Genomic DNA, 23,938 nt, shown 5'->3' with positions numbered 1-23,938 from the left:
AAAGCAGAGATAGAACGACTGAGGAGTGGCCAGAGACAGAGACAAGCAGGACATCATCTGCTGTGGTGACCAGAAGATACGTGTGAACTGAGCCGCAACTTCTGGTGTAAGACGTATGGTACAGGGTGTGGACTGGGGCAGAGCTGTGGATGGGACTGGGGCTGGTCAGTGCGAAAAGCTCACATAAGGTATTAAGACACTGGCTACTAAAAACTTGCGGCATAGTGTGAAGTACCCGTGACCCTCGTTAATGCCAGTACAATAATAGATAATGTTTGAAAGACTTACTGTAGTGACAAGCCTAATGTTGTGGGTGCCACAAGTGCAAGTTAAAGAAGAAAATTAAAGTGCCGTACATACTGAGAGACAGTTAGTTTGAATAGAGAATAAGATATTGAACTGTTATACTGTTGCTATTGACATGACTGCTAATATTGCGTGACTCGATACCCTGCACCCAAAAAACTGACTGTCTCCATAATTGACACCTTCATTTCCGTGTTAGGAAAATAAATAGCTTAGTTGGTTACTCCTGCCTCATCTCTAGCTGCGTGTTGCATCCCAGTAACTTGTTCACATATTTACAATTCTTCTCTTTTCTATTAGGTCTATGGCATCCCGTGATTAAAATCTAACATGCTGTGTCCTTCTAAGCTCTATGTAGAAGCAGAAGGTCAGTTTTCCCTGCATGAATCATGAATCACTGCAAAGTCCATGGCAGGGGGAGTGGGAGCAGCTAGGTCAGGAGTTGAAGAGGGGAATGATAAATGCAGGGACAAGAGACCTCCTGTTTCTACATAGAGCAGAGAAAAGAGAAGCATTAGCTAGGTAGAAAGGCAAAATGAGCAATTGTACACAGTGTTATTTACTATGATGATTGTAATATATTAATAGGATAAAAACTTTGATCATGGTGCATCTTTAATAGGAAATTTGTACATAAATTTCTTCTTCGCACCTTTTTTTACAATGGTCTGTTCCAGTTTCTCCAGGGTCTTTTGTCTCAGCTCGCTGTCTCCTGATAAGGTGAAGGCATACGCCAGAAGAGCCTGGGTATGCAGCGATTTAACACTGTCCACTGACTTCCTAAGACAGCTCAGGGCATTTTCCACAATACTTCCCTAAACACGATATAAACAATAATGCACAATTTTCATAGACATCATATTAGATATATAGTATAAAGCACATTAACACCCATTGCTGGCACTGCAGAGTGCCTCTGACAGAGGAGAGATGACCAATCAAATGCATCTCTTGCCATTAATTTCTACAAGTGCTCTGCAGTTTCCAGGCAATTTTCAGAACTCCTATGGAAATTAATAAAAAACTGTGCATGAGCGGTCACTTGTCCTGCGTCAGCGGTGTGTAACACAGCCCCATTCTGGAGTTGGAAGGTCGGGTTCCTGTGGATATGCCTAATAAATATACACAGTGGCAATAACTATTTAAGACTTTTTTTTTAGAAATGAAAGATTTGTAACTCCTTAAAACTCCAATATTTTTCATAACTTAACAGTTTTGCAAATGAGCAGAAAATTACTCACATTATAAACGTTGTGATGTTCAAGAAGAGCGATAGTGACGTATGCCGTGCACGCAATCTCGCCATCTTCCTATAGTTAAAAAAAAGTTTGGAAAACTTAACTTTATCATAGCAGTGCATATATTTAGGATTTGCCAGGACTACATATAAGCGGAAACTCGAGTGAGTCCAAACATTTTCTTAAATTAAGCAACCTAGGGAGATAGTGAATCCATTGTAAGGCTATGTTCACTGTAGTAACAATGCTACATTCAAAATACCCATTTTTCAGCGCTTTAGCAGTGTTTTTCCGCAGGATTTTTTTGGTGTAGATTTCTTGCGTCATTTTGCCTACCATATTTATTTAATATTTAAAAAAAATAGTTTTAGTTATTTTTGAAAAGAAAGTTCTGCAAAAATGCTACAAAAACATTACAGAATCTAAACTAAGCATTTTTGCAGTTTCTTTTTTACTTTCAAGAATGTTGAAAGAATTGTTTTACTGCAGATTTAAAAAAATATATATACTGAAGAAGGAGTCTCTGTGATCTGAAAGATTGCAAACATATATTATTTTCTGCTTAGCCAATAAAGGTATCACTCAGAGAATACTTTTGTCATCATTGCGCAGAAAAGTATTCACATCGCTTTTTCTGGTTAACATGGTACCACAGTATAATTTGTTATTGTACATCATGAAGATCTTTAGGTAGTTCGAGGATCTGCTGGTTATATCACATTACCTAAGAGAATGGAATATGTACCGTAAGTGTGTAGTGCACATTTGTCTGACTCTACTGCACTCACTGAAATTCCTTGATTGCATGCAGAATCCAATAAAAGCAAGCTGCAAGGGGTGGATAAAAATCACTACATGTTGTTGGAAAGGAGAAGAGTATAGTTTCTGGAGGACACTTTGCTGTCTAAACAGGAAAAAGTTAAGCGGAAGAAGAATAAGGATTATCCGATAGTTTATGGAGGTGTGCGCCTTGCTGCAGGAGATAGAACTCAGCCAGTTGTGAAGATTTTTTAGAGAGATCATGAACAGAGTTATTGACATAAATTAGGGCAAATGTTTGAGAAGCTTTGCAATTTTATTTGGGAGATCAGACAAGTCTAAAACAATCTGTGTGCAAATGTGTGTGTGTTGTAAGGTAGCTGCCGAACACATAGTGGATGGGAGATATGTATCACAGAGGTCGTTGTCCTCTGTAATGTAAACCTGGAGTAATGCTCTAGTACACATAGTAGTAAGAGGGGTTAATAGGTCATGACAGGGCAGGATTTAATGTGAGTAGTAAAGAGTTAGGGTAGGGTGGCTGCTAACCATATCTACACCTCTGAGTGTGGTTCATATTGTAAAATGGGACCTGTTTGTCACACATGTTTCTATGTGGAGGTGTACAGACCTCCAGGATTGTGTTTGCTAAAGTACTAAGAAGCTGGACTCTAACAGTCTTAATGTTAATCTACAGGTTAATAGCGTTCTGAACCTGCCCAATGCAGGCACTTAGACCCATACTGCTGGGCGAAAATTAACTTTTATCTTGCTACAAGACCCACATTCTTATTAAATTCAGCTAATGGACAAAATGTCCTGACATTTTCCTTTAGAATTTACTAAAAAAAAAAACAGAATTCATTGTTCCAGCAATGATCGCAAGCCATGTCAGTTCATATACATCAAAACAGGCCTGACATTGGATTCTCCCACCGCCATGTTTCACTGATGGCATGAGGTTTTCAAACTGTCATGCATAGTACAGTATTTTCTCTTTCTCCAAACATGACGTTTCTCATTTAAAACAGAATGCTCTATATCAGTTTCATCCATCCACAAAAAATGTTCAAAAAGGCTTCCGGTAGATGGGCAACAATTAGTGATGAACGAGTGTACTCATTGCTCGGGTTTTCACGAGCATGCTCGGGTGACCTCCGAGTATTTGTTAGTGTTCAGAGATTATGTTTTCATCATGGCAGCTGAATGATTTACAGCTATTAGCCAGGCTGAGTACATGTGGGGGTTGCCTGGTTGCTAGGTAATCCCAACATGTAATCAAGCTGTCTAATAGCTGTAAATCATGCTGCTGAGGCTATGAAAATGTAATCTCCAAGCAGTCATAAATACTCGGAGACCACCCGAGCAACGAGTACACTCGATCATCACTAGCAACAATGTACTTTATGGAGAGTAGAGGCTTTCTCCATGCAATCCTGTTGTGTAAACTATGGTTGTTCAGTGTCCTCCTGATTGTGTTCAAATTAACATTTATAGTAGCTAATGAAAGAGAAGACTTTATTTGCTTACAGGTAACCTTGGGTTCCTCTGTGACCTTATAGACTATTATATGCCATTCTCTTGGAGTGGTCTTTCATGGTGGGGCACTCCTATGTAAGGTGGTAATGATCTTTAATTGAATTCCCTTTCTTTAATTTAATTCACTTGTACACAATCTTATTTATTGTGGACTGGTGGAGGTAAAACTTTTTATAGATAGTTTTTTTTTAACCTTTTCCAGCCTAATGAGCATCAATAGCTCATCTTTTGAGGTCCTCAGATATGTCATTTGTTTGTGACTTGACCTAATTCCACAAAAGATATGTTGTGAAATAAGACTTTGATTCTTGTTCATTAAATAAAACAGAATGCCCACTCACACCTGATTGTCACCCCACTGATTGATAAGACAAGAGTAAATTTCACCTTCAAATTATCTGCTAATATAAAAGGATCACCTACGTTTGTCACTAACACAGGTGATAGTGCATCATTTTCATCAGTTAAAAATGACAAAATCTAATATTTTTTACTCATTTGTTTTATTTGGTTCTCTATATTAAATTGTAGGAATTGAGTAAAAATATGATGTAGTTTTAGGTGAACAAATGAAAAGGATAAAAATATCTCATGTTCACCTTCTGATATGTTCTGTTGTAAATAAAATATGGCTATAAGAGATTTTCAAATCATTCCATTCTTGCTTTCTTTACATTTTACACAGTCTCCCAACTTTTTTGGACTCTTATGCACTACCATGAAGGAGGCATCTGATTGGCTGCAACTTTGTTCTGCAGCAGGACAAAGACCCCAAATATACAGTCAATGTCATTAAGAACGATCTTCTGCATAAAGAACAAAAAGTAATGGCCCACATCAAGCCATGACCTCAATATCATCAACTCTGGGATTACATGAAAATATGGAAGGATTTGTGCCAGCCTACATCCCAGATCTGGTTTGTTCTGCAAGATTTTTGCAACAATTTCCCTGGCGACTTCTTTCAAAAACTGTGCACAAATACAAGTGTACCTAGAATAATGAATGCTGTTGTGAAAGAAGAAGGTGGTACACCAAATATTTATTTGATTTAGATTTTTAGTGTCTCCATTCACTTTGCATTTTTGTTGATTTTTGTTCATGGATAAAAAAATAAACTATTAACACTTTTATTTTTATTTTTTTTAGCATTCTTATTTTGCATGTATATGAATTGTGAACCTTTGTGTGTTAGTACTTATAATTATAATCAATATTTACCTCTAGGTAATTGTTAAAGTAATTTCCTACGACTTCAAAGCAGCCATTAGGCAGTTGTTTGCTCTGCAGCCAATCCACGGAATCTTGAATGTCTTTCTCATCAATTGGAATGAACTTCTTCGCCCCATTGTAAACCTTGACTACAAATGCAGTGATCCTTCAAGGAGAACATTGCACATTTAAAGGAATTGTACAGGATTAGAACATCATATCTATCCTAGCTGACCAAGCAGGGTTCACGGTAAGTAGTGAGGCACATTAAGGCTTTGAATTTGATCCATAAATCCAAATTAAAGCCTACCCCCATGATGCTTCCTTCAGGTAATATGGAGATAGCTTTTAATCTAGTAAGTTGTATTATTATGGAGTAATATTTTAAAGCTTTATGTCTTAAAATTGTTTAAATTGATTAGCTATCTATATATTACCCCTCGAAGCTCATGTCTTGGTGAACGGTGTCCTCTCAAAAACAGTTCCCTATTCAAAATGGGACACATCACGGTGGTCTCTTCTCACCCCTGATTTTTATAATCATTCTTAAACATTTCCTTTGACATAATTGAACTAATAACATATACAAACACTAAAATAGCTACATATGAAGGTGACTTTTTTTAACATAGATTGTAAACTCCTTTCCCAATCTAATGTTTAAGTTTAGATTTTTTACCATCTTATTAAATTTAAAAATTAATCTTTGGAAATCGAAAGCTTTGAATATCTTGCCTACAATGTCCTTAATAAGCACACTAGAAGCCTCCTTTAGTCTCAGATGGGCCTCGAAATCACAAAAATGTCTGGGCATAAACCTCTCTACAAGTGTTCCAGATACATTCAAGCTTAAATTTTAAATTTGCTGAAGTCTATACAAGTGGACTACAACCCATGGTCCAATAATATCTGTATGTAATTTGGCATATGTCTGATTACTAAAATGAACATATTACCTCTTATTTTATATCTCTTGGATATCCCTTATATCAATTGGTATTGCCATTTCCACTTTAAGCCCTGGCTGTGAACTGAACAGAGCTTTACTTCTATTTTTTTACTTCCATTCCATGGGTGTCATACAACTAGAGATGGGCGGACACCTGGATGTTCTGGTCTGGCGGGTTCAGCTGAACAGTTACAAAAAGTTTGGTTCAGGTACCAGAACAGTACCCAGACCCGAACCTTGTTCACTTGAATGGGGGGCCGAAATATCCAGTGTTTGCCACGCTGTCATGTGCATGTGCGGCAAACACTGCTTCTGATCGGCGGTAAAATCATCACCGCCAGTCAGACAGCTGCAGTTCCCACGCTGTCAAAAGACAGAGTGAGCCCGAATCTGTGATAGAAGGTATAAAGTTTATCTCTGGTCACTGCTGTCGGCTGATGGGACTACAGCTCCCATCAGCCAATGCATGCTGCCGCTAATAACAGTGAGAGCAGGAGCAACTGATGGCAGTATTCATCAGCCGGCGCCCACACTGTAAATAATTAAAAAAATAGGCATGGGTTCCCCTGTATTTTTGATAATCAGTCAGGCAAAACTCACAGTTGCGAGCTGCAACCCTCAGCTGTCAGCAAGGCTGGTTATCAAGAATAGAGGGGTACCGACTCAGATTTATAAAATTATTTAAATAAATAATTTTTAAAAATGGCATGAGGTCCCCCCATTTTTGACAAACAGCTTTGCTAAAGCAGACAGCTGGGGTCTGGTATTCTCAGGTTGGTGTGGCGCCATGGATATTGCCCCCTCAGCCTAAAAATAGAAGCCTGCAGCTGCCCAGAAAAGGGACATCTGTTAGATGTGCCAAATCTGGTGCTTTGCCCAGCTTTTCCTTGTAGCAGTGGCAAGGGAGGTTCATATTTGTGGGGTTGATGTCACCTTTGTATTGTCCGGAGACATCAAGCCCACGGCTTAGTAATTAGGAGGCGTCTATAAGACACCTCACCTATCCATTACTAGTTCTATAGTTGTATTATAAATAAACACCCAGAATAAACTCCTTTATTTGAAATAAATCAAAACACACTTTTCAATTTTTTGAAAAAAATAGCAAACACAGTTATACTCACATAACGCCTAGTTCCACTGAATCCCTCATCTTCTGTAATAAAACAAAAATAAAAACAACAATTTCCCTTAGCTGTCCCACGCTATAATCCATGTGTGGGGGATAAACAGTTTTCAACCTGGATGGTGCCAAGATGTGACTGTCTGAGAACCACTGGTGAATGAGCTGTTGCGAGTGTAGCATCAGTGACTAGTGGTGATATCATCGAGGTTACTGTCAGTCACTGTGTTCCCAGCTGGGCCCCTGAACTGTGGTGACCTCCCTCCAGTGAGATCACTGCTAGCACAGTGAGAAAAAGTCTCACGGTGCAGAGGCGAGATCACCACAGTTCACTGGGAGAATGTCACTGTGGTGAACAATACAAAGGTGACACCAACCCCACAAATATGAACCCCACTTGTTACTGCTACAGGACAATTGGAAAGAGCTGGGCAAAGTGCCAGAATTGGAACATCTCATAGATGCACCTTTTCTGAGCAGCTTCGGGTTGCTAATTTTAGATTGTGGGGTCAATATCCATAGCTTCTTGCCAGTCTAAGAATACCAGCCCCCAACTGTCTGCTTTAGCAAGGCTGGTTATCAAAAATGTGGCGGACCACACACCGTTTTTTTTAAATTATTTATTTAAATAATTCACAAAATCAGTGTGGGAACCCCTCTGTTCTTGACAACCAGTCTTACCAAATCTGACAGCTGTGAGTTGCAGCCCCCAGCTGTGAGTTTTGCCTGGCTGGTTATCAAATATACAGGGGAACTCAAGCCATTTTTTTAATTATTTATTTACAGCTCAGGCGTCGGATGATGAATACTGCCAGAGCTGGACCTTAACTGTGAAACATCTTCTTGACTGCTTCATCATTTTCTACAAGGGCAACTGTTGCTGCCACTTTAGCTAGACACTTGCCCAGCACATCTACCCATGCTTGTAGAGGGAGTTGTATAGCTGTACTGTACTGTTGCTGGGAAGCGCACTCTTCTCAAAGTACACAAATATGAAACTGCACCCAATATATGGATATTTGTTCATGGTTTGTTGACAAGTCATTACTGGGTCCCTTTGAAAATAGCTATCCTGTTTCTGATCAGTAAATAAATGGATAATTTTAGGATGGCTTGATAAAATACCATTGTGATTGCTTAGTAATTTTTTTAATAGCAAAGTTATTGCAGATGTCAAAAAGGAATATTTTTTTCACTCTCGGTTTAGAATGGAGAGCTTCTTCACTTGTTTTGTTACCTAAATAAAGGGATAATTTTTTCAACTTTTGAAAATGCACCATTGTTTCTTCATTTAGAAAACTGGAAAATAGGGATAATTTTTGCATGTCTTGTAAAAAATATATCTATCCAGAAAATGTATTGCTGTCTGCTAATCTGAAAATCTTGGAAAAATGTATTGTTTTTTCATTTAGCAAAGTCAAACCTCTTGATACTCCCCAATGATAATTCATAATTTTTGCTCGCCACCCTTGTGAAAAAGAAAATGACTTCTTCTGTTTGCACTGCCAATGTATAAACACTTGCAAGGCAGGTATCTGTCCCCCCAAAAAATAATTGTTTGGACTTTTTTTAATTAAAAAGTTAATTAAAAAGACTGTAAGTGCTGTGTGTTGCTAAACCGGCTTTTGGTTACCCCAGCGGTTACCATCCATTTATATGCTGAAGTCACTTTGAGATTTTTATGGCTGTTTTTACATTGAAGAGCTCTAAAGGGGTTTGATACAGTTTTAGGAAACCTTAAAGTATTACACATCATTTTTTGGGTAATTAAAGGCTTAGCAGCACTGGCAATTTGCAGTGAATTACATTTTTGGGGAAAAATTTGCTGTACCTGGAGAATTTCAATTTCAAAAGATTCGATCATCTCTACTTAATTGACTACTCTTTTTTCTATAGTTGGATTTTACAAATCAAAGGCATGTACTGCACTTCAGAGCTAGTACGCAATTGTATATTACATGGCTGTGTTCATCATGGCAATACGTTTGTCGTATATAACAAATGTCTGATGTGATCAAGCCAAGTTTTTGGAAACAGTGACGCTGATTTATAAATAACTTCATTATATTATCACTAGTGTTGAGCGATACCGTCCGATACTTGAAAGTATCGGTATTGGAAAGTATTGGCCGATACCGGCAAAGTATCGGATCTAATCCGATACCGATACCCGATACCCATACAAGTCAATGGGACACCAAGTATCGGACGGTATCCTGATGGCTCCCAGGGTCTGAAGGAGAGGAAACTCTCCTTCAGGCCCTGGGATCCATATCAATGTGTAAAATAAAGAATTAAAATAAAAAATAGGGATATACTCACCACTCCGGCGGCCTCTGGCGGTTACCGCCGTAACCGGGAGCCATTGTACCTAAGAATGCGCGCTTGAAGGGCCTTAGATGAGGTCACTGCGCTCTGATTGGTCGCAAAGCGGTCGCGTGACCGCTACTCGACCAATCACAAAGCCGTGACGTCACCTAAGGTTTTTCAAGCGCTTGAAAGACCTTAGGTGACATCACGGCTTTGTGATTGGTTGTGTAGCGGTCACGCGACCGCTACGCGACCAATCAGAGCGCAGTGACCTCATCTAAGGCCCTTCAAGCACGCATTCTTAGGTACAATGGCTCCCGGTTACGGCGGTAACCGCCAGAGGCAGCCAGAGAGGTGAGTATATCCCTATTTTTTATTTTAATTCTTTATTTTACACATTGATATTAATTCCGATACCGATTCCCGATACCACAAAATTATCGGATCTCGGTATCGGAATTCCGATACGGCAAGTATCGGCCGATACCCGATACTTGCGGTATCGGAATGCTCAACACTAATTATCACACTGTTCTTAGTGAGGAGCTCAAAATACAAAAACTGTAAGCTCACTATAAATGTTCATTTTTCATACCTACCAAATATTTCCATCACCATAAAACATTGCATAGGATCCATTTTCTACCCTATGTGTGAGCTGTTTTTGGTAGCCTGTGGACAGAAAATATTTTACAGTCATACAAATAATATATTTTGTTATACAATTCATGCCTTTCTCAATCAAAACATGAATTTCTGCCAAAAGATTTATGCTACAATGTACTATAAAATAGACCTTTCAGCTCTCCTGTTACATCCGTTGTCATAAATACTTTTCTATTCTCTTAATAATAAAAATTCAAGTTTTTGTTGTTTCTTTGTTATTACTCCTGAAAATGTAAGGAGACATTGACAACTGGGTTCCAATACTGTGTGGCAGTTTGACATGGTCATTACTGGCTGGACACTGGAGACTGTGAGACATGTTTCATTGAGAAGCATAAGGATGCTTTCACATTGTTTTATTTTGTGACACGCCAGGTGGCCCCATTGGAGCTTACTTCCGAACTCCGAGCAAAACAGAATTCGGTTGGATGCCCCGACGTGGCTCTAGACCAGGGCTCCCCAACCTGTAGCTCGGGAGCCACATGTGGTTTACGGCCCCATGAATTGTGGCTCGCAACTATCTGCCAGCTTGATGCATTAGGTCCGGGTCTAGCAAACAGGTATGAAGACCACATCTCAAAATGGTGAATTTTGTGAGTAGCCCTGCATAGAATTGCAGATATGGATGCACATTTACTGGTCTTAGGGGTTTAGAGATGTTTTAGGTATGATACGCTGGAGGTTTGTACTATCTGTTAGAGGAGGTGCTCAAAGCTGGATGTGACAGTGTGTTGAGAGAATACTGAATGGGGGTGTTGTGGGAACCCCTGGATCTAAGTGTACTGCTCTGGAGAGATTTCTGTGGAAAAGCTTTGGTTATCATTATACCTGTAATGGGGGCTTTGGTTGACACTACGTTGAAGGGGGTGGGAGCTGGATGTGGCTCGCGACCCTCTCTCAGTGCTGATTGTGGCTCGTGACCCTCTCTCAGTGCTGAATGTGGCTCTCAAGGTCAGAAAGGTTGGGGACCACTGCTCTAGACTATAATGGTGTAGACAGAGTGAACATGTGCTTTGTCGTACATCATTTTTGGGCGTATACGTCTACTGGAGATGGACGCCCAGACAGAGTCTAGAGTACTATATCTTCCTCTTTATGCGTATATGTCCGTTTTGCGGTGAGTTTTGGGGGTAAGCCTCGACGGGGCCAACTATCGTATGACAGAGCACAATGTGAAAGCACCCTTATAATAACACTCAATTGTCCTTTTTTCGTACATTTTAAAAAGAAATTACAGAAGAATGACAATCGTACTATGATATCGTGCTTTAATCATGTCACTCACCTTTATTCATCAATTCTATAGCCTCAGCTTTTTGTTCAGGTGTCAATTGTTCTGTACTCTCGAGATACTCCATTGTGGAATCATATCTTGCAAACTTCGCTAAATTCTGTTCTCCACATCCATCAGGCAAGTAGACCAGTTCGTCCAAATTAGGAATAACATTGGCCAGGAGATCACCTAGCAAGATATTATATAAATAATAAAGAAGAGTATATACAGTAGCATTATATTTCCCTTAAATGTAAGATTTCCCAAGATTGCTATTGTTGAAAAAGGACTCACCCATAACTATGATGTGTGCACGTTCAGAGCCTGGGACCAGTCTCGCTGGAACATCGATGTTAATAGCAATGTCCTCACTGCTGTCTTATAAGAGTAGAAATAAAACTAAAGTTAGAATTTTATCAGGGTCTGTCCTCATACCCCTGTTGGGAGTTTTTGTAGGGTGTGGTGCTTTACAGTGGGCTGAAGCAGGGAGACTATAGGTCTCGGCCTCCTTAGTCTCTTCATGAACAACCTTTAATATGGGTGGTGCCAAGACTTTGCCTCCTCAGATCCTTGGGCACTGATTTTGCCAGAGGAACCTACAACCAGCCTAGATTTTTTCTGTTGACAAGACTGCCCATGTACTACAGGGACAGCTTGACTTCACCTGAGCGGCAGACACTTCACAGTCTGGTAGTCTGTATCCACTGGACATTTTGGAATTACATACTAAATATACATAGAACAATTCTATTGAGGTTAATATTTATCATGCCTTTAAAGTGGTTGTCTACTACTTGGACAACCCCTTCTCAATCACTATGTTTCTTTCAAGTAAAACAATAACAGATATGCTCACCTCTGGTGCCAGCGCCATTGCAGTGGTGTAGAATCTGGCTCTCCCAAGGCTCTCGTGACATTGTTATGTCACGCTATCTCTGAGGCTAAAGAGCGGCAGCTCCACTCCCCCATCCTTTGGATGTAGCTCATATCAGGAGAAAGTCAGAGTTGTGGTTGCACTGTCACCTCCTCTAGATGTCAGTTACTCCAGAAAGAGGGGAAAGTTAAGCAACATTGTAACACTGTCACACACCTGCACCAAAAGTGAATCTAGCTGCTAATATTTTATTTGGAAGAAACAATGATTGCAAAGGGATTGTCCGAGTAGTGGACACCACTTTTATGTAGGGTGCCCATTGAACATCGTTGAACTGGAACTGGTAATTCCTAGTTTAGCAATAAAGTTATACTGAATGCTACTATTTTATTTAGGTGTAGCGTACAAATGATGTGTTCTATGCAAGGACAAACTTTCCATTAAAATGTTTCATTTGCACAACATTGTGCGATTAACTGCTTCCCAACATCCAGAGGAGCCGAGACCACCACACATGGCAGATGCTAGCTGTGTTATACCATTGGCAACTACCTTTAAAAAAAGCAACCAGACCTAGCTCAGATGGGAGGTGATTAATCCCTTAAATGCCGCTGTTAATTACTGACACTGGCATATAGGTGGCATGATCCATTTGACATGCCAATTCTGACACTTATCAGTCCCCCAGAGCCACAATTTCAGTGTCTGAGTCAGTGACTATGGAATCCATAAGACGGGTAAAGGTCCTTGTGGCTGCCATCCTCATGCTCCCATAAGGTCATAATTTTGTAGTAGTGTGATACTATAGTATTGCATTATATAGATCAAGCAGTCAAACAAATGCAAAAGTAAACAAAAAAAAGCATACAGTACAGACCAAACGTTTGGACATTTAAAGATTTTTTTTTTGTATTTTCATGACTATGAAAATTGTAAATTCGCACTGAAGGCATCAAAACTCTGAATTAACACATGTGGAATTATATACTTAACAAAAAAGTGTGAAGCAACTGAAAATATGTCTTAGGCCTCTTTCACATGTTAGTGTCTCCGGTACGTGTAGTGACAGTTTTCTCACGTACCGGAGACACTGACACACGTAGACACATTAGAATCTATGTGTTTCTGCACATGTGTGTGTTTTCACATGGACCATATGTCCGTGTGCAAAACACGTAGACATGTCCGTTTTTTCCGGCAGCACATATAGCAATACGTCCTGCACACATGCACACGGAGAACAGTGTGCACTCTCCTCCGTGTGCACGTACCGCCCGCAGGAGAGACAGCGCTACAGTAAGCGCTGTCCCCCCCGCTGTGGTGCTGAAGGCGGCATTCATCTCTTCTCCCCCGCAGGAGAGAAGAGATGAAAGATCAAGTTTTTGTTATTTTTTGTGAAAAATAAAGTTTGCATGTGACCCCCGCCTCCCACCCCCAGTGCGCCGCCTGACCCCTTGCAGAAGAAATACTCACCCAGCTCCCGCAATGTCTCCACTCTCCTCTCAGCGCTGGCCCCTTGTCCTGTGTGAGTAGTCATGTGGGACCGCTCATTATAGTGAGGAATATGCGCATATTCCTCACTTTAATGAGCGGTATTGTGAATTCTGCTTTTGGGCTCCTTCCGGTGGTTGTAGGTGGTAATGCAGTTGTCTCTGAGTTGCAGCCTTGGTCAGGTGTATCGGATGATTGCAGTTCTGACTGGGGTATTTAGGTGTGCAGGTTTCATTAGTCCTTGCCAGTTGTCCATTGTTTTTGGAGGTTTTCTCCTTGCCTGGTTCCTTATGCCTTGCTGCCAAATCTGCAAAGATAAGTGTCTGGTTTTTGTGGCACACAGGCTGTGTGCTTATGATTTAGTGCTATTCAGTGTTTTTTTGTCCAGCTTAGATTGTATCAGTATTTTCTCAGTCTTGTTGGATTCTCAGGAGTGCAGATATACATTCCATATCTTTAGTTAGATAGTGGCATTTTTTGTATTTTCTGCTGTGGATATTTTTAGAGTTTTAATACTGTCCGCTTAGTATTCTGTCATATCTTTCCCTGTTTAGCTAGAGTGGCCTCTTTTGCTGAAATCTGTTTTCTGCCTGTGTGTCTTTCCTCTCCTATTCAAAGTCAATATTTGTGGGGGGCTGCCTATCCTCTGGGGTTCTGCTCTGAGGCAAGTGAGTATTCCTATTTCCATCTATAGGGGTATTTAGACCTCCGGCTGTGTCGAGGTGTCTAGGGTTTTGTTAGGCACACCCCACGGCTACTTCTAGTTGCGGTGTTAGCTCAGGGTTTGCGGTCAGTACAGATTCCACTTCTCCTGAGAAAGTTTCATGCAGCTCCAAAGCCACCGGATCATAACAGAGCGGTCCCACGTGACCGCTCACACAGGACAGGCTGCCGGCGCTGAGAGGAAAGTGGAGACATCGCGGGAGCTGGGTGAGTATTTCTTCTGCAAGCGGCCGGGCGGCGCACTGGGGGTGGGAGGCGGGGGTCACATGCAAACTTTATTTTTCACAAAAAATAACAAAAACTTGATCTTTCATCTCTTCTCTCCTGCGGAGGAGAAGAGATGAATGCCGCCTTCAGCACCACACAGGGGGACAGCGCTTAGTGTAGCGCTGTCTCTCTTGCACGGTCCGTGTGGTCCTCAGGCGGCACACGGATGCCGCACGTGTGCCACACTGATGTGCCACGTAAGCACACGGACACACGTACACGGAAAACTCCGGTACCGATTTCTCCGGTACCGGAATTATCTGGATGTGTGAAAGAGGCCTTATATTCTAGGTTCTTCACAGTAGCCACCTTTTGCTTTGATGACTGCTTTGCACACTCTTGGCATTCTCTTGATGAGCTTCAAGAGGTAGTCACCGGAAATGATCTTCCAACAATCTTGAAGGAGTTCCCAGAAATGCTTAGCACTTGTTGGCCCTTTTGCCTTCACTCTGCGGTCCAGCTCACCCCAAACCATCTCGATTGGGCTCAGGTCTGGTGACTGTGGAGGCCATGTCATCTGGCGTAGCACCCCATCACTCTCCTTCTTGGTCAAATAGCCCTTACACAGCCTGGGGGTGTGTTTGGGGTCATTGTCCTGTTTAAAAATAAATGATGGTCTAACTAAACGCAAACCGGATGGAGTAGCATGCCGCTGCAAGATGCTGTGGTAGCCATGCTGGTTCAGTATGCCTTCAATTTTGAATATATCCCCAAGAGTGTCACCAGCAAATCACCCCCACACTGTTAGGGCTAGCGGAATGCACCAAATAATTAGGAAGATAGAGTAAGGTGCGTTCGCAGCCCGGGGTCCACCATACAGAGATGGAACCTGCTGCTAAGTAATGACGGACTATATGGTGGTACAATGTGGATACACACACAGGTAAACTTCACCCTGTGTGGAGGAAGCGAACCCTGTTGCGTCACAGGGCCGCAGGACCGCACCAAGAGCGCAAGCAAGGAGTCCCAGAACTCAATCCCAAGACACAGGATTTGAGTTCATATATGAACTGGGGTGTCAGAGAGAAAGAAATAATATTAATGAGGATGCATAAGATTGCATGCAGTGGCGGACACCACTAACCACCCAAGCTTGGGTCAGGAAAGCGCTGTGAAAGCGCACGGTGCCGCACTGGCGGTCACAGCAATAGACGCGGTTTTGTGTGTTTCGTGTTGATGGCTTAGTCGGGTGCTAGATATCAATCATCCACCTTACGCGAGCAGTCATTCAATAGGGATGGGATATTTAAGGATGACTTGCACTGATCAACACACACACATATACAAATGTACACTAGCGCATGGCCGTGCGGTCATGCGAACCTTTTATAGCTGCAGCATGTACAGGACCTTCCCAGAAGGACCAATGGGAAGCTGCCACAGAAGTTGAGCACCTTTAGGACCTTCCTGGAGGACCAATGGGATCTGCTGCAGTATCTGAGCATGTGATACTCGATCTCCAACGGGAGATCTTGCCATGGGCATGCTCAGAAGGGGAAAAGCAGGACTTAGTCCAAAAAGCGTCTGCTCGCCGCTGCTCAGCACTGGCTTCAATGGCAGAAGCTGGAAAAGCAGAAGTAACCCTATGCACAGAGTTAGACTGAGCAAGACGCTGGGACCAATGTCTCAGCTGAGCAGACTCCACTGTGGCTGGAGAAGAATGGGACACTGCAGCAGAGATGGTTCGAGATTCCCCCTGTGCAGAGGCAAGAACTCGACACCCAACATTACCCCCCTCCTAGGGCCCCCCCTCTTTGGACCTCGCTATGCTCAAAGGCAGCAATGAGCTGTGGAGCTCGAATGTATTCAGCAGGCTCCCAGGACCTGTCCTCTGGGCCATAACCCTTCCAATCCACCAAATAGAATTTTTTGCCACGTACCACCTTGCACGCCAAAATAGTGTTTACCTTGTAATCGTCCGTAGACGAACCCGATGTCCTGGCAGATGACTCGGAAAACCGAGACATGTATACGGGACACATGAAAGGTGTCGGTGATACCCAGGCGTGGAGGAAGAGCCAGACGGTAGACCACAGGGTTAACCTGTTCGAGGACTTTGAAGGGACTCAAATAGCGAGGTACAAACTTAGTGGACTCAACACGCAGCCTGATGTTACGGGTGGAGAGCTGTTATGACCTGGTGGTTAAGGAGCAACACTGATATGACCTGTTGGTTAAAGAGCAACATGGGACGAGCTCTGAGGAGGTGGTATCTGTACTGACCGCAGTTCCTAATCCTAACACCAACACTAGAAATAGCCGTGGGATGTTCCTGTCACTCCCTAGACACCTCGTCACAGCCTAAGAACTAACTACCCCTAAAGATGGAAACAGAAAGCTATCTTGCCTCAGAGAAAATCCCAAAAGGAAAGATAGCCCCCCACAAATATTGACTGTGAGTGGAGAGGGAAATGACATGCACAGAAATTAGAACAGATTTTAGCAAAGGAGGCCAATACTAATCTAGATAGACAGAATAGGAAAGGATACTGTGCGGTCAGTATTAAAAACTAAATATCCACGCAGAGTTTACAAAAATAATCTCCACACCGACTCACGGTATGGAGAGGGCAAATATGCTTCCCCAGAGCTTCCAGCTAGCCTGAATATATCATAATGACAAGCTGGACAAAAAGAAACATAACATGAGCTGAGCAATAAAGTCCACAGCAAATGGACAACCAAAGAACTAGCAAGAACTTATCTTTTGCTGAAATGGACAGGCCATCAGAGAAATCCAAGGAGAGATCTGAATCCACCCCAGAAACATTGACAGCTGGCATTGAATGAAGACCAGAGCCAAGTTAAATAGCAAAGCCAGGAGAGACGATCAGTGAAAGCAGCTGCTACTGCTAAACCCAAGGAACAGCAGTTCCACTCGAAACCACCAGAGGGAGCCCAAGGGCAGAACTCACAAAAGTGCCATTCACAACCACAGGAGGGAGCCCAAGAATGGAATTCACAACAGTACCCCCCCTTGAGGAGGGGTCACCGAACCCTCACCAGAGCCCCCAGGCCGATCAGGACGAGCCAAGTGAAAAGCACGAATCAAATCGGCAGCATTGACATCGGAGGCAACAACCCAAGAATTATCCTCCTGGCCATAACCCTTACACTTGACCAGATACTGAAGCTTCCGCCTCGAAAAATGAGAATCCAAAATCTTCTCCACCACATATTCCAACTCCCCCTCAACCAACACCGGAGCAGGAGGATCAACGGAGGGAACCATGGGCACCACATATCTCCGCAACAAAGATCTATGGAAAACATTATGGATGGAAAAAGAAGCTGGAAGGGCCAAAACAAAAGACACCGGACTGATAATTTCAGAAATCTTATAAGGACCAATAAAGCGAGGCTTGAACTTAGGGGAAGAAATCTTCATAAGAACATGACGAGAAGACAACCAGACCAAATCCCCAACACGAAGTCGGGGACCAACACACCGACGACGGTTAGCAAAACGTTGAGCCTTTTCCCGAGACAACGTTAAATTGTCCACCACATGAGTCCAAATCTGCTGTAACCTGTCCACCACAGAATCCACACCAGGCTCAACCTGCCCTGAAGAAAAACGAGGATGAAAACCAAAGTTACAAAAGAAAGGCGAAACCAAGGTAGCTGAACTAGCCCGATTATTAAGGGCAAACTCGGCCAACGGCAAGAAGGTCACCCAATCATCCTGATCAGCAGACAAAAAGCATCTCAAATAGGTTTCCAAGCTCTGATTGGTTTGCTCCGTTTGGCCATTTGTCTGAGGATGAAATGCTGAAGAAAAAGACAAATCAATGCCCATTCTAGCACAAAAGGACTGCCAAAACCTAGAAACAAACTGGGAACCTCTGTCAGACACAATATTCTCCGGAATGCCATGTAAACGAACCACATGCTGAAAAAATAATGGAACCAAATCAGAGGAGGAAGGCAACTTAGGCAAAGGCACCAAATGGACCATCTTAGAAAACCGGTCACAAACCCCCCAGATGACAGACATCTTCTGAGAAACAGGAAGATCAGAAATAAAATCCATGGAAATATGCGTCCAGGGCCTCTCAGGCACTAACAAAGGCAAAAGCAACCCACTAGCACGGGAACAGCAAGGCTTGGCCCGGGCACAAGTCCCACAGGACTGCACAAAAGAACGCAAATCCCGCGACAAGGAAGGCCACCAAAAGGACCTAGCAACCAACTCTCTGGTACCAAAAATCCCAGGATGACCAGCCAATACTGAACAATGAACCTCAGAAATTACCTTACTAGTCCATCTATCAGGAACAAACAGTTTGCCCACTGGACAGCGGTCAGGTTTATCAGCCTGAAACTCCCGAAGTACCTGCCGTCAATCAGGGGAGATGGCAGAAAGAATCACCCCCTCCTTGAGAATACCAACCGGCTCATGGACTCCCAGAGAATCAGGCACAAAACTCCTAGAAAGGGCATCAGCCTTCACATTCTTAGATCCCAGAAGATACGAGAACACAAAATCAAAACGGGAGAAAAACAGAGACCATCGAGCTTGTCTAGGATTCAACCGCTTGGCAGACTCAAGGTAAATCAGATTCTTATGATCGGTCAAGACCACAACGCGATGCTTGGCTCCCTCAAGCCAATGTCGCCACTCCTCAAATGCCCACTTTATGGCCAACAACTCCCGATTGCCGACATCATAATTACGCTCAGCAGGTGAAAACTTTCTGGAGAAGAAAGCACACGGTTTCATCAAAGAGCCATCCGAACTTCTCTGAGACAAAACGGCCCCTGCCCCAATCTCAGAAGCGTCAAACTCAACCTGAAAATGGAGAGAAACATCTGGCTGACGCAACACAGGGGCAGAAGTAAAACGATGTTTAAGCTCCTGAAAGGCCACAACAGCCGCAGAGGACCAATTCATCACATCAGCGCCTTTCTTCGTCAAATCGGTCAGAGGCTTAACCACACTGGAAAAATTAGCAATGAAGCAGCGATAAAAATTAGCAAAGCCCAAAAATTTCTGAAGGCTCTTCACAGATGTGGGTTGAGTCCAATCATGAATGGCCTGGACCTTAACAGGGTCCATTTCAATAGCCGAGGGAGAAAAAATGAAACCCAAAAAGAAACCTTCTGAACTCCAAAGAGGCACTTAGACCCCTTCACAAACAACGCATTAGCACGAAGGATCTGAAATACCATCCTAACCTGCTTCACATGAGACTCCCAATCATCGGAAAAAAACAAAATATCATCCAAATATACAATCATGAATTTATCCAGATAATTCCGGAAGATATCATGCATAAAGGACTGAAACACAGATGGAGAATTAGAGAGCCCGAATGGAATCACAAGGTATTCAAAATGGCCTTCGGGCATATTAAATGCTGTTTTCCATTCATCACCCTGTTTTATACGAACAAGATTATACGCCCCTCGAAGGTCGATCTTGGTAAACCAACTAGCCCCCTTAATCCGAGCAAACAAATCAGAAAGCAAAGGTAAAGGGTACTGGAATTTGACCGTGATCTTATTGAGAAGGCGATAATCTATACAGGGCCTCAAGGAGCCATCCTTCTTGGCAACAAAAAAGAGCCCCGCTCCCAACGGTGACGAAGACGGGCGAATATGCCCCTTCTCTAAGGACTCCTTTACATAACTCCGCATAGCGGCATGCTCTGGCACAGACAGATTGAAAAGTCGACCCTTAGGGAACTTACAGCCAGGAATCAAGTTAATAGCAAAATCGCAGTCCCTATGAGGAGGAAGGGAACTGGACTTGGGCTAATCAAATATATCCTGGAAATCCGACAAAAACTCAGGAACTTCAGAAGAGGGGGAAGAGGAAATTGACATCAACAGAACATCACTATGTATCCCTTGACAACCCCAACTAGTCACAGACATAGATTTCCAATCCAGCACTGGATTGTGTACCTGTAACTATGGAAAACCCAGCACAACAACATCATGCAAATTATGCAACACCAAAAAGCGAATATCTTCCTGATGTGCTGGAGCCATGTACATGGTCAACTGTTTCCAGTACTGACGTTTATTCTTGGCCAATGGCGTAGCATCAATCCCCCTTAAGGGAATAGGGCTCTGCAAAGGCTCCAAGGAAAAACCACAGTGTTTGGCAAATTCTAAGTCCATTAAGTTCAGGGCAGCGCCTGAATCCACAAATGCCATAACAGAAAAGGACGACAATGAGCAAATCAGGATAACAGACAATAGAAGTTTAGGCTGTACAGTACTAATGGTAACAGACCTAGCGACCCTCTTAGTAGCTTAGGGCAATCAGAAATAGCATGAGTAGAGTCACCACAGTAAAAGCACAGCCCTTTCTGATGTCTGAATTCCTGCCGTTCTACTCTAGTCAAAATCCTATCACATTGCATAGGCTCAGGACTCTGCCCAGAGGACACCGCCATATGGTGCACCACCTTGCGCTCGCGCAGGCGCCGATCAATCTGAATGGCCAAAGACATTGATTCGTTCAAACCAGCAGGCGTGGGGAACCCCACCATAACATCTTTAAGGGCTTCAGAAAGACCCTTTCTGAAAATTGCTGCCAGGGCATACTCATTCCATTTTGTGAGCACAGACCACTTTCTAAATTTCTGGCAGTATATTTCTTCCGCTTCCTGACCCTGACACAGAGCCAGCAAGGTTGTTTCTGCCTGATCCACAGAATTAGGTTTGTCATACAGCAATCAGAGCGCTTGAAAAAATGCATCTACATTGAGCAACGCAGGATTCCCTGGAACAAGGGAGAATGCCCAGTCCTGCGGGTCTCCACGCAGCAGACAAATGACAATCTTCACCTGCTGAATGGGGTCCCCCGAGGAATGGGGTCTCAAAGCAAAAAACAATCTGCAGTTATTTTTAAAGTTCAAAAATTTAGATCTATCCCCAGAAAACAAATCAGGAATAGGAATTCTAGGCTCTAAAACCGGAGTCTGAACAACACAATCTTGGATACTCTGTACCCTTGCAGCGAGTTGATCCACACGCGAGGACAGACCCTGAACCTCCATGTCAGCACCAGAATCCTGAACCACCCAGAGATTAAGGGGAAAAAAAGACAAAACAGGCTGCAAAGGAAAAAAAATGGCTCAGAACTTTTTTTCCCTCTTTTGAGATGCATTCAACACATTGCGGGCCAGCTGTACTGTTATGACCTGGTGGTTAAGGAGCAACACTGATATGACCTGTTGGTTAAAGAGCAACATGGGACGAGCTCTGAGGAAGTGGTATCTGTACTGACCGCAGTTCCTAATCCTAACACCAACACTAGAAATAGCCGTGGGATGTTCCTGTCACTCCCTAGACACCTCATCACAGCCTAAGAACTAACTACCCCTAAAGATGGAAACAGAAAGCTATCTTGCCTCAGAGAAAATCCCAAAAGGAAAGATAGCCCCCCACAAATATTGACTGTGAGTGGAGAGGGAAATGACATACACAGAAATGAAAACAGATTTTAGCAAAGGAGGCCAATACTAATCTAGATAGACAGAATAGGAAAGGATACTGTGCGGTCAGTATTAAAAACTAAAAATCCACGCAGAGTTTACAAAAATAATCTCCACACCGACTCATGGTATGGAGAGGGCAAATCTGCTTCCCCAGAGCTTCCTGCTAGCCTGAATATATCATAATGACAAGCTGGACAAAGAGAAACATAACATGAGCTGAGCAATAAAGTCCACAGCAAATGGACAACCAAAGAACTAGCAAGAACTTATCTTTTGCTGAAATGGACAGGCCATAAGAGAAATCCAAGGAGAGATCTGAATCCACCCCAGAAACATTGACAGCTGGCATTGAATGAAGACCAGAGCCAAGTTAAATAGCAAAGCCAGGAGAGACGATCAATGAAAGCAGCTGCTACTGCTAAACCCAAGGAGCAGCAGTTCCACTCGAAACCACCAGAGGGAGCCCAAGGGCAGAACTCACAAAAGTGCCATTCACAACCACAGGAGGGAGCCCAAGAACGGAATTCACAACAGAGAGCCACACTAAGTCACCAGGAGCAAAGGTCGGAGCGGGGCGCCGATGAGCATCGGCGGAGGACCTCATTCTCTCCTTGGAGGCCCGAATGGCATCCTAAGTGCGGTCCCAAATGTCCCGTGCCTCCACAGCCCAGTCTGCTACCCTGGAGTCGACGGAAGACACTGGCAAGGGCACAAGGACACGCGGATGCTGGCCATAATTTAGGAGGAATGGAGTCTGACCGGTGGAGTCGGCTATGGTGTTGTTAAGTGCAAACTCTGCCCACGGTAGCAAGGATGCCCAGTCATCCTGCCTGGCAGAAACAAAATGTCGTAAATATGTGACCATGGTCTGGTTGGCCCTCTCTACCAACCCATTCGTCTCGGGATGATATGCCAAAGAGAGATTCAACTCAATACTGAGCAGATGACAAAGCTCTCCTCAGAATGGAGACGCAAACTGGGGACCCCGGTCACTGACAATTTTGTCCGGCATACCGTCTAGGCAAAATATATGTTTGATGAACAACTCTGCCAGAGCTCGTGCAGAAGGTAGCCATGGAAGAGGCACCAAGTGCACTATTTTGGAAAATGGTCGGTGATCACCCAGATAATGGTGCAGCTACGAGACTTGGGTAAGCCCACCACAAAGTCCATCCCGACCATCTCCCAGTGCCTGTCCGCCACCGGCAGGGGGTAAAGCAACCCAGCTGGCCATTGCCGAGAAGACTTGTTCTTGGCGCAGGAGACACACGCCCGAACATAGTCTATGATGTGACGAGCCATATGCGGCCACCAGTAGGTCCTCGCCAAGAGCTCAGATGTCCTCTTGGTCCCAAAATGTCCACCCACCCTGGACGAGTGAGCCCAAGAGAGAACATCCGGTCGCAAATTAGATGGAACAAAAGTCTTGCCTTGGGGCACAGACTCTAGCGAAACCGGAGCCACAGTTCTCAGGCTCTCTGAAGGGACAATAAGCAGAGGCTCCTCCTCCTCTGATGACACTACAGAGCGAGAAAGAGCGTCGGCACGAACGTTCTTCTCCCTGGAAAGAAAATGGAGGGTGAAATGGAACCAGGAGAAGAACAGGGACCATTTAGCCTGACGAGAATTTAGCCGCTGGGCTGTCTGTAAATACACCAAGTTCTTGTGGTCTGTGAACACCTGGAAGGGAAAGTGAGCTCACTCCAGAAGATGTCTCCACTCTGAGAAAGCCAACTTCATATCTAGCAACTCCC

The 23,938-nt window shown here is 43.3% G+C and overlaps 1 protein-coding gene across 1 annotated transcript in view; it reads right to left on the bottom strand.

Annotated features, from left to right (window-relative positions):
• LOC143769709 (alpha-2-macroglobulin-like protein 1) overlaps positions 1-23,938 on the bottom strand; it is a 289,826-nt gene that overhangs the window by 77,063 nt on the left and 188,825 nt on the right. Inside the window, exons 23-28 of the mRNA XM_077258495.1 lie at positions 11,670-11,753; positions 11,388-11,564; positions 10,036-10,108; positions 5,064-5,220; positions 1,548-1,616; positions 959-1,121 (exon numbers count right to left, since the gene is read on the bottom strand). Of these exons, the coding sequence (XP_077114610.1) occupies positions 959-1,121; positions 1,548-1,616; positions 5,064-5,220; positions 10,036-10,108; positions 11,388-11,564; positions 11,670-11,753 (723 nt within the window). The remainder of the gene's footprint in view (positions 1-958; positions 1,122-1,547; positions 1,617-5,063; positions 5,221-10,035; positions 10,109-11,387; positions 11,565-11,669; positions 11,754-23,938) is intronic.

This window comes from Ranitomeya variabilis, chromosome 4 (genome assembly GCF_051348905.1).
Source record: "Ranitomeya variabilis isolate aRanVar5 chromosome 4, aRanVar5.hap1, whole genome shotgun sequence".
NCBI classification, from domain to species: Eukaryota; Metazoa; Chordata; class Amphibia; order Anura; family Dendrobatidae; genus Ranitomeya; species Ranitomeya variabilis.
This window is presented reverse-complemented; position numbering and strand designations above follow the sequence as displayed.